This window comes from Lasiodiplodia theobromae (genome assembly GCF_012971845.1).
Source record: "Lasiodiplodia theobromae strain AM2As chromosome Unknown scaffold_26, whole genome shotgun sequence".
Classification (NCBI taxonomy): Eukaryota; Fungi; Ascomycota; class Dothideomycetes; order Botryosphaeriales; family Botryosphaeriaceae; genus Lasiodiplodia; species Lasiodiplodia theobromae.
Window position 1 is genome coordinate 620421 of NW_023336467.1, and position 13156 is coordinate 633576.

A 13156-nucleotide genomic window follows, 5' to 3' on the forward strand; every position below is an offset into this window, starting at 1 on the left:
ACAGTACCTTCGCCTTCTTCACGGGCCGCTACTCTTGTAGCCGCTCTTGTAGCCACTCTCGCAACCGTCCCTATAGTCGTTTTCGCGGATGCTCTCGCGGTCGGATGTTAGTCATTATTACTACCACACCTTTGAGAAGACTACCCAGCTCCCGCTTTGCAACACTTCGCTGTTGTTCAGTGCATAGATACCCCGTGACTCAATCTACTTGACGATCGCATTTATATTCATTTCGACATAGACAGGAAGATGGTCATCTACAAAAGGTAAATAACCGCGCATCAAGGCTGTATGTACAAGAATTGTAAAAGAGAACAAAAAAAAAAAAAGCATCCACCGAATATCGTCTGCGGATCCAGAGCCCATGAAACCATTCATGCATCTGTAGTCTACTCCACCACAAGCTCCCTCGGCCTCAACGACATAAAGCTCAATCCCGACATCCACCATACAGCGCAGCATCCAAGATAGGCGACGGCCAGAACGCGCCCATAACCCTGCAATTACACACACCGCCATTGTCCCTCGGCGTCAAATTGTAGACGTACGACTGCCCGATCGTAACATGCACACTCCCCTGCCACTGCCCAACATTCGTAGCCTTATCCCTAACATCAGCCGCAGACAGATTATCGTTATAATACGCGCACGTCGTCCCCTTCGCCTCCCCATCCGCATACGTAATGTACGCGTTAAACGCATTACACGCCGTATACCGGCCCCTGTCGTCCCGCAGCTGCGCCTTATTCCACGCCGTGTTGGCCTGGCACCCCCTCGCGCAGTACGCCGGATCGAACGGCCCCGCGTAGAACTCGTACAGGTAGTACTTGCTCAAATCCTCGATAGCTCCAGGCAGCAGCGCCGAGGGTCCGGAGAAGTTCGGCTGCGGCGCGGGCGCCTGCGGGAGCTTGTTGTAGCCGTTCGACCCGGCGATGACGACGTGGAAGCCGCCTTGGTACTGGCCGTCGTTGGTGGCGGAGGCGGCGGAGACGGGGAGGCCGTAGAGCGTGCATTTGATGTTGGCGGTTGAGGGTGGGTTGCTGCAGAGGCTCCCCGAGCTGTTCGGGTCGTCGGGCCGGACGATGGGGTCGCGCTCGATGTAGATGTTGAAGGCCTGGCACCACGGGTCGGCGTTGCAGTAGGCGGCGCAGGCGGAGGGGTCGTAGTTGTTCAGATTGTAGACGCCGCGGTAGCCGGTTTGCTGGGTGGCCGCGTTCTTGTTGGAGAAGGCGAGGGTGTACTGCGCGGGGACTCTGTTTGCTGCGCTCGAGGCGGCGCTGCTGTAGGCGTTGTTGCTTAGGAACTCGGAGTCCGTCTCGGAGCTGGTGCCGAAGGCGGTGCCGGTGGGCAGCGGGCAGCAGTCCCAGCCGTTGCCGCCAGGGCACTTCTTGGATGATGCGTCGGGGTCGTAGGTTGTGGCGGCGCGCTTGGCCTTGGCTGCGGGAGTGGCAGCGGCAGGCAGGAGCTCCGAGGCTAGGCTGGCCAGCTGGTCTGGGAGGGCTCCGGAGGGGAGTGCTGCAATGGCGGACTGTAGTACGGCAACTGATGCCGGATCCGTTGGAACTGCTGCGGAGATCTGGGAGTAGAGGGAAGGCGGGATACTGTTGGGCAGATTGGTGATGAGGGAGACCAAGCTGGGATCGATTACAGCAGCAGCAGCTGAGACCGCCACTGCAGATTCAGTGGGCTCTGGAGCATCAGTGGCGCCAGTAACAACAGCAGTGACGGTTGCGGCGTTGATGGGTTCAGCAGTTGACGAATAGACCAGGGGATCCGGTCCGAGGACGCTGGGAGTAGGAATATCTGCAACCGTGACGGGAACATCGTCAGGTACAGGTGCTGGGACGGCAACAGCACCCACTAGGGCGGCGGCGCCGAGGATGTAGGAAGATTGATGAAAATGCATTTGGAGAAGATGAAGTGATTGTGCTGATGAGAGGCACTTAGAATCCGAGGACGGCCTGTTTATATACTTTGTCCGCCATGGGCGCTGAGCTGTAGCAGATGTCCATACGTAACTCCATTTGTCCAAGATAGGAAATGGTTGTTCCCAGTGATCCTACGGAATTGTCCACATTACCCAACAGGGAAAGCGATAGAGGCGTAAGCCACCGTCGTTCACCACACGGCATCTCCGCCAATGCACGGGAGCGCCCTGTCAGCTCACTGTATCTTTCCGGGTACGCCGGTAAATGCAATGGGGTGTTTCTGGTTCCTGAGGCATTTGATTTGATAGCTACGCATAGTTCAGGCCAGTAGATGCAATACTAACATTCCAGTTTTTAGCTGGTGCAAAGCTGGATACAACAGCTGGAGACCAAGTTGTGAAGCTGATGCCGTGTGGTTGAGTTATTCTGCAAGCCGCGCTCATACTAACCTCCGTATTTGGCTAGCGATGCGAACCGGCCCCGGTCTTTGACCGTCCAGATTTGGAGATAGTCTTCATGCGCGGTTCCAAACTTAGCCCTCAGCTAAGCCACACCAAGCTAGCAAAGCAGCCTCAACGCCTTGCAGCTCCATAGAAAGCACTACATCTGCAACCCCGCACGCTGGGGAGTTGTGTCCCATCGTCAGGCCATTGTTCACCGGAAAGTTCCATACGAGTCACCAGAATGACAGAAGTCATTACTCAATATCTTCTTCTCATCACACGTTTAACAGAGGCATCAACATTGACATTTGAAACATCTTGCATGTGCCAGGGAATTACTGAGCCAGGATTTTATCAATCGAGACAACATGCTTCATTCTTGTAAGATTTGTTCGGCTAAGAACAAGCACTCATGCTGACTTATTTCTTCATTGAGTGCTTGACCAAACAGCACGGACTTTGGGTGTATCAATTCATGAGGGTATGGAAAACGCCTGTGCGGAATATCCGAGTAGACTCTGACCAAGGCAGTCAAATTCTTATCGCTATTTCCCGCGTCATATGTGTTTGCACAGGGGTTGAGCTACACAAAAAGCTCCGAACAGAAGAACCTTGCTTCCATTTTGTATGTACATATCATACTCTCCATTCCAGGCCCATCGCTTACTGTCGTAAAGTCTTTCTCTGCTCTACATCATCGGACTGGTTGGGCTCTGGGATGGTCTGCAGCCACTTCTCATCAGCTGCGTGGGCGCTTATACAATCGCCAAGTATTTACCAGGTCCAGCTATGCCTTGGATTGGATTCATATTTCTGATGGGTCATTTGTCTTTCTGCAATATCTTCCCCGCTTCCGGAGTCCATGGTATGAGTATGACCGGCGCTCAGATGGTTCTGGTGACAAAGCTTACAGCTTTCTGCTGGAACATCCATGATGGGCGGCAACCAAAGAAAAATCTTTCTCAGAAACAAAGGGACCGCGCAATCGAAACACTTCCACCCGTTCTAGATTACGCCGGTCATGTCCTGTTCTTCCCAACACTGTTTCTTGGGCCAGCATGCGACTTTGCAGAATACCGAGAATGGCTTACACGAGGCCAACTCAAATACTCCGGCCAGGGTATTTACGCGGCAAAAAGAGCAGCCTGTGGTGCTATATGGACATTGGCTTTCTACGAAATTTCAGAGCTGTATTCCCCCTGGATTCTCCTCAGCTATGAGGCAATGCAACGCCCACTCCTGCGGCGTATTTGGCACATGTACATTCTCGGACTATCCATGAGAATGCGCTACTACGGTCTTTGGTCCTTTACCGAAGGCGCTTGCGTACTTTCTGGTCTCGGATACAACGGCGTGGACATGGTAACAGGTCGTGTCAAGTGGGATCGCATGAAGAATGCACGCCCATTTGAATTGGAATTTGCGCAAGCCGCAGATTCCTACGTGCGGAACTGGAATGTCCGCACGTACACCTGGCTCCGTGATTATGTGTACGTCCGTTGCCTTGGTCTGGGCTCCGGGTTCCTCCCCAGAATGATCAGCTTCATCGTTTCGGCCATGTGGCATGGGTTCAATCCTGCTCATTACTTGAGCTTTGCGGCAGCTGCAATTATCCAGACCATTGCGAAGGGTAAAAACTTCCTGAATCATGGATGAAAATCTCAATACTAACATGGCGAATAGGAGCTCGGCGCCAGATACGCCCAGTATTCCTTGATCGACAAGGTGATCCTGCACGAACAAAGAAGTACTATGATGTTCTTACCTGGCTCCTCACCCAGCTTACTGTGGCGTTTATTTTTGTGCCGTTCATCTTTCCGGACTTTGGAACATCTGTTGTTGTTTGGAAGCGCACAATGGGCATACCTTGAATAGATGAATGAGGGCGTCAAACACAGGACAGCTTGTAAAAATTGAACAGTGTCGCCTCCGTTCAGTCTGCCAAACTGCAGCAGACACGTCTTCGCCACAAAGATCCTCATAGCACACCTCAGCTTAAGAGTCCAGACCAGTGTGTGGCCGATCAGGAGTGCGGCTGATGCCTCAAATGCCGGTAGCTGAAGCAGATCATCCCCACGTGTGCAGCCCCCGAGTTTATGCTCCACTTTCCCCGTCATCGTTCGCGCCTGGACTCGTGTTGTCATGCAGCCACTCCATTGGCTTTCGTGTTCCTTGCGGCTACACCCTTTCTGGTGCTCGCATCTCTGCCGTGTTGCTGGATTTGGTTTAGCCCCAACTCCACGGTTCATCCTTCCCGCTACTTGCCAAGTTTTCGCCCGCAACCACCAGCCTGGACCATCAGGGGATTTCCTCGGAGCGGACTTGTGGGTGAGATAAGGGCCGGATCTCGGCGGATGGCGTTTCTACCGCTTCGTCGCCCGCTGTACCTGATCTGCACTCTCGATGTACCTCTCTGTATATGTGGATTAATGCCTATTACTACGGTTGTTCCCTTATCAGCCTCACATTTCTCCTCGAAGTTTGCATTATCAGTCTCCATTGAATTTATGGTTATCTTCTACCGCCGATAGCAGCCCGTGTATCAAGTGTGGACGATTGTCGATTTGATCGACATTGATCAGCCTTCTACATTCCTCGCTTCCAAGGAGTGGCGCCATTTAGACGTAGGATTTGCTGCCGGGTCATGATCGACTACACTAAGCTCTCCTGCTCGACCCGGTTCTCTTCCTCACTATGCGTTTGTTGGCCCCAGCTTTCCTCACCGTGTAGCATTTTGTTGAGTTAAGCTCTATCTAATAGGCTACTTATCAACCACGCCTAAAAAAAAGGGTTCGCGGGTTGACAGCCGAGAGTAAGTAGTAAAGAGACGTATCATATTCAAGGCGAGCAGAAAGCGCAGGGTGCATGATCAGTATCAGCAACCGGCAAAGGAACCAGGACGTAGCAGACGAAGCATGAGAAGGAAAACGAGAAAGATGAGCTCCTAACAGTTGTAATCGCTGGTAAACATCCTCAACTCTGCCTCAAAAGCACGGGAATAGAACGGACAAAAGACAACAAACTCAGAAAGCAAAAACAAAGAAACATCAATCGGGCAGAGACAGGTACCAGGGTACTACAGATGCCCAAACACTCCAGATCTCTCTTATGAAAGGTTGTTTTGACGGTGAGGAAGCAAAGGTACAGCCTCACTCTTAAGCTATAGCGCAACAATGCAATGCCCATATGGGGTACAAAATCCGGGGTTTCAGACCGCTAAGGCCATGAAAGTCGGCAAGACTAACCCGCTCTGGCACCCTACTGACTTTGACAGGACAACGGGGTGGGACGATTTGTAGGACAGCCGAGAATCCAGGGACGCCCAAAAGCCGGACGCTATATTAGTGTGACCGTTAGACTATCCGTTCCGCACCCCCGCTCAAGATGATAGGCAGCCTGATAACACGGCAGCCCAAACATGACTCGATGACAGCGAGGAGAGCACGGGTGACTATTAGACCAATGAGACCACGACATACCGCCGAAGCCGTCCTAAAGTTATGTAACCCTTACTACAAAGGGGCATCGCGACCGGAGTTTCGGAGACACTTTTTCAGTTCAGCCGTGAGCCCCCGGCTTTGCTCAAGTACCGAATCGATGAGGCAACGGATGCACGGTCGCAGCGGCACTTGGAAAGTCGAAAGACGCCGAAACACGCCAAGGGGGGAGACGTCCCCTTTGGTAGTGTGCGTGCGTGGAGAATGACTCGGGAGGCGAATGGTGCAGACGCGTTCTCCGTATACAACTGTGAGTGTGGCTCCTGGCGTGCCTCACAAGTCTCGTCCGCCAATTTTTGATCATGTCCGCCTCGGTGAATCCGGACGACTACGAGCTCAACGATGAGCAGAAACATATACGCGAGTCGATGATCGCAATGTTCTGCGTGTCGGTCGTCTTCGTCGCGCTCAGGTGTTTCGTGCGGATTCGACTGCAGTCGCAGTTCAGTACCGACGATGGGCTGCTTCTGGTCGGCCTGGTAAGCAGCTCCAGCTCCCGGGGTCACTGTTGTTTCACTTGATGCTGATTTCGGACAGGCCGGGTACCTCGTTATGACTGTTATGATCGTACTCAGTATTACCGAGGGTGGGTTTGGGAGGAAGACGGCAGAGCTAGCGATTCAAACTTTCTACACGGGCGCTAAGGTTAGTACAGCCTCAGTCTTGGTCGGGGACCATGCTAAAGTCTAGATAGTACCTGGTCATGGCGCAGATAACTTACACGCTGGCCATGATGATTACGAAGCTGTCTATTGCGCTATTACAGTTGCGCATCATTGGCCAAGCCAGTGTGGCCATGAGACGAATCACCTTCGCATCTATTGCGGTGAACGTCATCATCGGCATGTACGAGTTTTTTGCACTGCTGTTCCAGTGCACACCTGTACGTCACGCTTCCACTACCAGTATTCTCCAACTGACATTCTGCGAAGCCCAAGAAGTACTGGACGCCGACCATGACGACGGGTCGCTGCGCAGATAGAAACGGCGTGGCGATAGGCGTCTATGTATATTCAGCCATCAACCTGGTGCTAGATTGGTACTACGCCCTCGCATTAGCACCTATGGTCTGGAAGCTCCAGATGAGAACGATAGTCAAGATATCGACCATCTTCGTTCTAGGCATGGGAGTCTTGTTTGTCTCCCCCTCTCCCCCCAGTGAGACAAAGCTAAACTTTGGCAGTGCGAGTGTAGCGAACATTATCCGGTTCAAAAGTCTAATTGGCTATGCCAGCGAAACCGATGTCCTTTGTAAGCTTAATTGTGGTGGTAACGTTTGTTGGGTTTCGCTGACTTGGACACAGACATATTTATTCCAATTGGAATCTGGACCTGGGCAGAAATGTGTCTGGCCCTCATTGCAGCGTCTGTTGCAACCTTCCGCCCTCTGATCCGCCTTCTACCGTGGGCACAATCTCACAACGGCTCGGACAAGTACGCGGGTAACAACACACCTTCACCTTTCACAACCTGGAAAACGTGGAGAACGCCTCGCCGGCGTCGGGATCCTATGGAGCTGTCGGACATGGGCATTACAAACGTGACGGTGCAGGAAGGAACCATTTATGCCAGCAACGAGCGTCAGGGGAACGGGGGCATCAACGACGCGGAAAGCCAAAAGTACATTTTGAAGGAGCAAGAGGTGGACGTACGAAGCGAGAGATGGAATAGGTTGTAAGAATATTCTGACAAGATGACGCAAAAGACCAAGACCGCAACCAAGGAGCATCGAGTCAGGGATTGTCACGCTATACCCCTTCGGCATATTGGCCGAACTACTAATCACACCACTGACTAGCCGTAATGGGGACGTTCGGAGTACCTACTCCCCACATAGGTAGTTAGCTACGCCGCACCCATCCGGTCCCGAGGTATAAGGTGGCCTATTCGGAAACGTCGCTATAAAAGCTTCAAAAACATCAACACCAACCATCCATCCACCAGCAGCAACAACAACAACAACAACAACAACAACAACAACAACCATGGACAAGTTCGCCAAAAAGACCTTCACGACCTCGCGGTCACTGACCTACACCTACTACGACTCGGCCCGTCCCACCGACGACCCGCACAAACCCGTCTTCTTCCTCCTCCACGGCTTCCCGGACAACGCGCACCTCTGGAAAGAAGTGATCCCGCACCTGCTCCCGCTCCCCAACCGCATCATCGTCCCGGACCAACTCGGCTACGGCAGCACCTCGCGGCCCACCGACGCGGCCCTCTTCAACTCCAAGGACCTGACCGCCGACTACGTCGAACTCCTGCGCGCCGAGCACGTGACGTCCAACGTCGTCGTCGTGGGCCACGACTGGGGTTCCTTCAGCGCGCAGCGCGTGTGGCTGTGGGCGCCGGAGCTGGTCGTCGGCGTGGCGCTGCTCAACGTCGCGTACATCCCGCCGTCCGAGACGCCGTTCGACCTCGCGGCCGCGAACGCGTTTTTCGAGCAGGCGACGGGCTTGCCGCGGTACGCGTACTGGGAGCTGTTCACGGCCGAGGATGGCGCCGAGGTGTGCGATAAGCACCTCGAGAGCTTGTGGCACGTTGCGCACGGCAACAGGCCGAATTGGATGCGCGATATGTTCTGCGTGCGCGGCGCGATGAGGGAGTTCTTGCTGGCGGATCGGAGGGATGTCGAGTTGCACGAGTATGCGAAGCCCGGGAACGGGTGGAGGGAGGAGTGGCTGCAGAGCGTGCGGGAGGGCGGTGGCTTGGCGAGCGCGCTGTGCTGCTACAAGGCCTTGGCCCATAACCACCATTACGAGGTCGAGAAGGAGTTGCCGAAGGAGCGCATCCCCGTCACCGTGCCGACCTTCTTCCTCGGGTGCGACCGCGATGATGTGTGTCTGTCGGCCTTGATCGAGAAGAACAGGGCCGATGGCCATGTGGGGCCGGATTTGACCGTTAAGAATATTGATTCGGCCCATTGGTGCCCTATGGAGAAGCCGGATGAGGTCGGTAAGGCCCTGTATGAGTGGCTGTCCTCGAAGTTCTGAGAAACGGCTGGAAAGAGAGGGTTTCAATGAAATAGAGAATTTCCATGAGATAGAACGACCAATTGATGAATGAGTCTATACGCAGAAAAGTGGTCTGGGATCAAAGAATAATACTTCAATATCAACATTTTGTGCTGTGCTTCAGCGACCCGTGTTTACAACCTTGAAAGAATCGCCATTCGTGATACACATGATTTGGCCCATTCGGCTCCTAGGCATATATCATGCTGAATTCATGGCCAGGATGTAGCATCCCCGCATCTTCTCGACACATAAAACAGTAATCAAGGAAGGAACATTCATGACAAATGAATCTTGGCCCAATAATACGCTGCAAATATTGTTAACCACAACCGTAAATAGTCGAACGAAAAGAAACTTACGCTCTCGCACGAATCACAAACATAGTTGGAATGCCGTTTGCCCGGAGCAATATCTGGCGGAAAATTTCGCAGCTTGAACAGAGATTCCGTCTCCGACAGCAACTTCTCATTGTTGAAGAATTTAGACAGGGACCATGGGGTCCACTCGGACGCCCTCTTGGGGAACTTTGCCTCCACAGTTGTCTCTTCCAACCCAGCAGCAACGAGAGCGGACATGACTTGTGCATTACCGCTAATCGCTGCCCAGTGCAGCGGCGTGAAGCGTGATTTCTGTTCAAGAAGATCAGCAGAACACGGAAGCTGAAGGATTTTCTCAATGAGTTCAAGAGAGGAGCCCATGGAGGCGTAGTGAAGGATATTTCTTCCTCTTGAGTCATTGGCGATTGGGTTGCAGCCCGCGTCCAAGAGCATCTCGAAAGCAGCAAGCTTTCCACCCCGTGCAGCCAAGTGCAGAGCAGACCTGCCCTCAAAATCTGGTTTGAAGTATTCGATAGGTCGTTTGTCGAGCAGGATCTTCAGATTCTCGGTTTTCCCACCCAGTGCGGCATTGTTGAGAAGACTCCAAGGACCTTGCATTAGGGTATCGAAGTCTGAAATAGCGTCGAGAAGCATCGTGAACACCTTAACGTTGCTGAAACAAGCGGCGGCGTGGACGGTAGAGTTATTGGTGTTATTTGTCACAGTCGGGTCGGCTTTGTGCTTCAAAAGCACCCGGACCACGTCTTCGAAACTTTCCTCGGCAGCAACACTTAACGGAGTCTCCCCCCAAGCATTTTCTGCCGAGACATTGGCTCCACATTCCAGTAAACACTTTGTCGCTTCAACATGGCCTTTTGATGCCGCTTTGAGAAGTGGAGTATCTCCCCACTCATCAGTGGCTTCGAGGGAAGCGCCATTGTCCAACAAAAGTTTAACTGCTGTTGCATGTCCCCGTCGAGCTGCCATATGCAGAGGAGTCAAATTTCTGGAAGATCTGACGTCAATGTCACACCGCTGGTCAATCAAAAGCTGGAGCATCTCTTGATTGCCCTTTGATGCTGCGAAGTGCATGGGAGCTCGGCCATTTGACCGTGCATCCAAGGATTCCTTTGCGCCATTCTCAAGAAGTATGGCAGCTATCTTGAACAGGTTGAACAACGCACAACAGTGGAGGCAGGTGCCGCCATACTTTGTTTTGATGTTTACAGTCGTGCCTGCGCCTTTTCCTAAGAGACGAATGATTGGAGTAGGATCTCCATCTCCCTGGTTGCATAGGAGAAATAAAGGCGAAAAGTTGTCTTTGCTGACAATTCTTGGGTCTGCTCCTTGGTCTAGGAGGAACAATACAATATCGACGCGGGCGGACCAACAGGCTCCACCAAGTGGGGTATTTCCAAGGTCATCCTGGATGTTAATTTCGGCTCCCTTTTCCAGAAGTAACTTGATGACATCTAAAGATCCATCTAAGCAAGCGGTAAGAAGCGGTGTGCAAGCTCCCAGATGCTCTCTCTGATGTACCAGGTCAGGCTTGCTCGTGAGTAGTCTCTTGACTGAAGCTTTCAAGTTGAATTGAGAAGCCCACACTAACGGATTTCCTCGTGCATTCTTTAGCTGTATCTTTTCAGGTGGGTGCATTTCCGGATCAGAATCAATCCTTGAAGCTCTCCATCCACGGAATGCTAAACTGTCGGGTTGCAAAATAAGATCTATGCACGCTGACACATCTTCATCCAATTCATCTCCCAGAGACACATGCCTCTCCCACCATGCCGATGCATAGGTCAGGAATGAACGTGGAACTCCTTGGTCTGATACCAGTTTTGGCTGCCACATTTTTGGGTAGGTCAAGTACCGAAGGCAGACTTTGGCGAGTTCCGTATGATGCTCCTTGAGCTTCTTCACTTCAGAATCTTCCTTCGCTGTTCTCGTGCATAGTTCTTCCACCAGAAACTCTTTGACTGATACATGCGCAAGATGTAGTGTCTTTGAGCCAGGCACATCGCTTCCGCCAGGTGAACGGATATCGATAAGCGATCCGCATAAGCCTTTGATCTCGCTCTTGATATACTCTTCATCAATAGCATCCGGCCATTCATCAAGGTTGATGTCGTCGTAGCCCGGCTTCACCAAAAGGGCTTCGGTGATTTCGGCCACCGTAAGGGGACGAAAGGCAAAGGCGATCAACCGTAAAATGCCCAAGGTTCTCTCCTTATCCACACGCTCCCTCCTTTCGATCTCATCCCAGATCTTTCTGTAAGTCTCTTTGAGCCCGCTAGGCATTCTGTCAACCATCTGCTGCAGCTGTTTCAAGGGTTTTCCCGGTCGGAGTTGGCCCATATTCTGTTGTTTGATCCAGAGAAACATGCCGTCGCTTCGCACAGCAAGCCTCGAAGCAAGATCTTTCCTCACCTCGTCGGATTTGCTATGGAGTACATCATTGATTACCTTCGAGGCCAATAAATCCAGGTCTCCTCTCACAAGCTCCTTTGATACAAGACATTCAAGCATCAAGATCTCCGAGGTATCTTGTGAACCGGACGACAATGCATGCTGTATATCCTCTTCGTTCCGGCTGGTAATGAGGATATTCGCCTTTGTCTGGGCTGCCACTTGCTTGATCTTTTGGAGAAACTTGGACTCTACGCGGTAGGTCCGATCGAATTCGTCGAATCCGTCAATGACAACAGCGCATCCCACACGCTTGGAAAGCAAATCCTTCCAGATCTTCCAAACTTCTGTCTGACTGGCGACTGTTCCTCTCTCGATGTTGGAAGAGTTCATATACTCATTCCAGATGGACTCGACAGCTGAGGGATCTTGGTGTATGAGCTGCCATATCCAAATTCGGATAACGTCCTCGAATTTGGCATTGGCTTGAGCGAATGAGGAACAGAAGCAGTAGAGGATAGACTGTCCTGATTTTAATGCTTCTGTTCTTTCTCGAATGATAGCAGCGCTCAGAACCGTTTTGCCCGTTCCAGCGGGTCCATGTATCCACAGGAGCTTGGGCATACCGACTTTGTCGAGCTCAGAGGTCCACGTTTTGTAGGCCTCATGATCAAAAATCCAGCCACAGGTTCCGTCAAGCCGGGCGTTGATGTGCGTGTCGTACTGCTGGTCGATTTGTGGGGCTCGGAGCCACTCCAAAATTTCACGGGTCTGAGCTCTACGGTCTTCTGTTGCGGCGTGTTAGAGGGAATAAATAAAACCACCTTGTGTGGCACCGCCTACCTGCTTTCTTCTTCTCCGCATCATCTTCTGGTGGCGATACTTTGGGCGGGATGAGCTCGTAGAGATGCCCAACGGCCTGTGCTACGCGATCGAGCTCACCCCACACCAGCTTATCTCGGCCGTATCCCCACGAAACCCCCTTCAGAGAAGGTATCGGCGACTTCGGTCTCCCAGCATCGCGTTTCAGTAGCAGCTGGCTCCCGGGTTTCACCGAGGCTCTGGGCCCCGGCGACCTTTCAACTCCCAACTTCGACAGCCGTTTCTTCAAATTTTGGGTATGTTTTCTGATGCTGTCCAAATCGTCCCCCACGAGCTCAAGTATCTCCGAGTCGTCCAGCGCTTCATCATGCACATCTTGCAGCTCATCGCCATCCGTTATGCCGACGCATCGTCTCCAGTTGTCGAGCTGTCTGGTCAGAAATCGCAGCTGCGTGGCGGCGTCGCTGGACTCCAATTGAAATTCTCGGGCATAATGGAAACGTTGCCCGAAATCGACGGCCCCGCTGATGGAGGAAGGGAGTGAGAGTAGAAGCGAGGACGCATCCATCCTGTCCGAATCATCTCTCGTGAGAAACGCAGGAGGGTCAGGTCTTGGTGGATGCCGATGATGGATGCATGTCCTGCCACTGTCAAAGATGATAGCTGCTGTACTCAAACATCGTGACGTGGCAGGCTAATGTATGTTGCCCACCAAGCTGT

General features: G+C 52.4%; 4 protein-coding genes across 4 annotated transcripts; 2 read left to right on the top strand and 2 right to left on the bottom strand.

Annotated features, from left to right (window-relative positions):
• Positions 1–430: 430 nt before the first annotated feature.
• On the bottom strand, positions 431–1906 carry LTHEOB_8406 (uncharacterized protein; the record flags this gene model as incomplete). Its single annotated transcript, XM_035517880.1, has 1 exon — positions 431–1906. The coding sequence occupies one exon, from the start codon at positions 1904–1906 to the stop codon at positions 431–433; it is 1476 nt and encodes a 491-aa protein (XP_035370526.1).
• A 4264-nt stretch (positions 1907–6170) lies between these two features.
• LTHEOB_8407 (Integral membrane protein) lies at positions 6171–7546 on the top strand (the record flags this gene model as incomplete). Its single annotated transcript, XM_035517881.1, has 5 exons — positions 6171–6347; positions 6406–6513; positions 6563–6751; positions 6801–7119; positions 7173–7546. 5 exons carry the CDS (start codon positions 6171–6173, stop codon positions 7544–7546), a joined length of 1167 nt encoding a protein of 388 aa, XP_035370527.1.
• Positions 7547–7853: 307 nt separating this feature from the next.
• Positions 7854–8864, top strand: LTHEOB_8408 (Alpha beta hydrolase fold protein; the record flags this gene model as incomplete). The annotated part of the gene is made up of 1 exon (XM_035517882.1): positions 7854–8864. One exon carries the CDS (start codon positions 7854–7856, stop codon positions 8862–8864), a length of 1011 nt encoding a protein of 336 aa, XP_035370528.1.
• A 2010-nt stretch (positions 8865–10874) lies between these two features.
• Positions 10875–13004, bottom strand: LTHEOB_8409 (Ankyrin repeat and SOCS box protein 7; the record flags this gene model as incomplete). Its single annotated transcript, XM_035517883.1, has 3 exons — positions 10875–10905; positions 11079–12402; positions 12458–13004. The coding sequence occupies 3 exons, from the start codon at positions 13002–13004 to the stop codon at positions 10875–10877; spliced, it is 1902 nt and encodes a 633-aa protein (XP_035370529.1).
• Between the last annotated feature and the right edge of the window lie 152 nt (positions 13005–13156).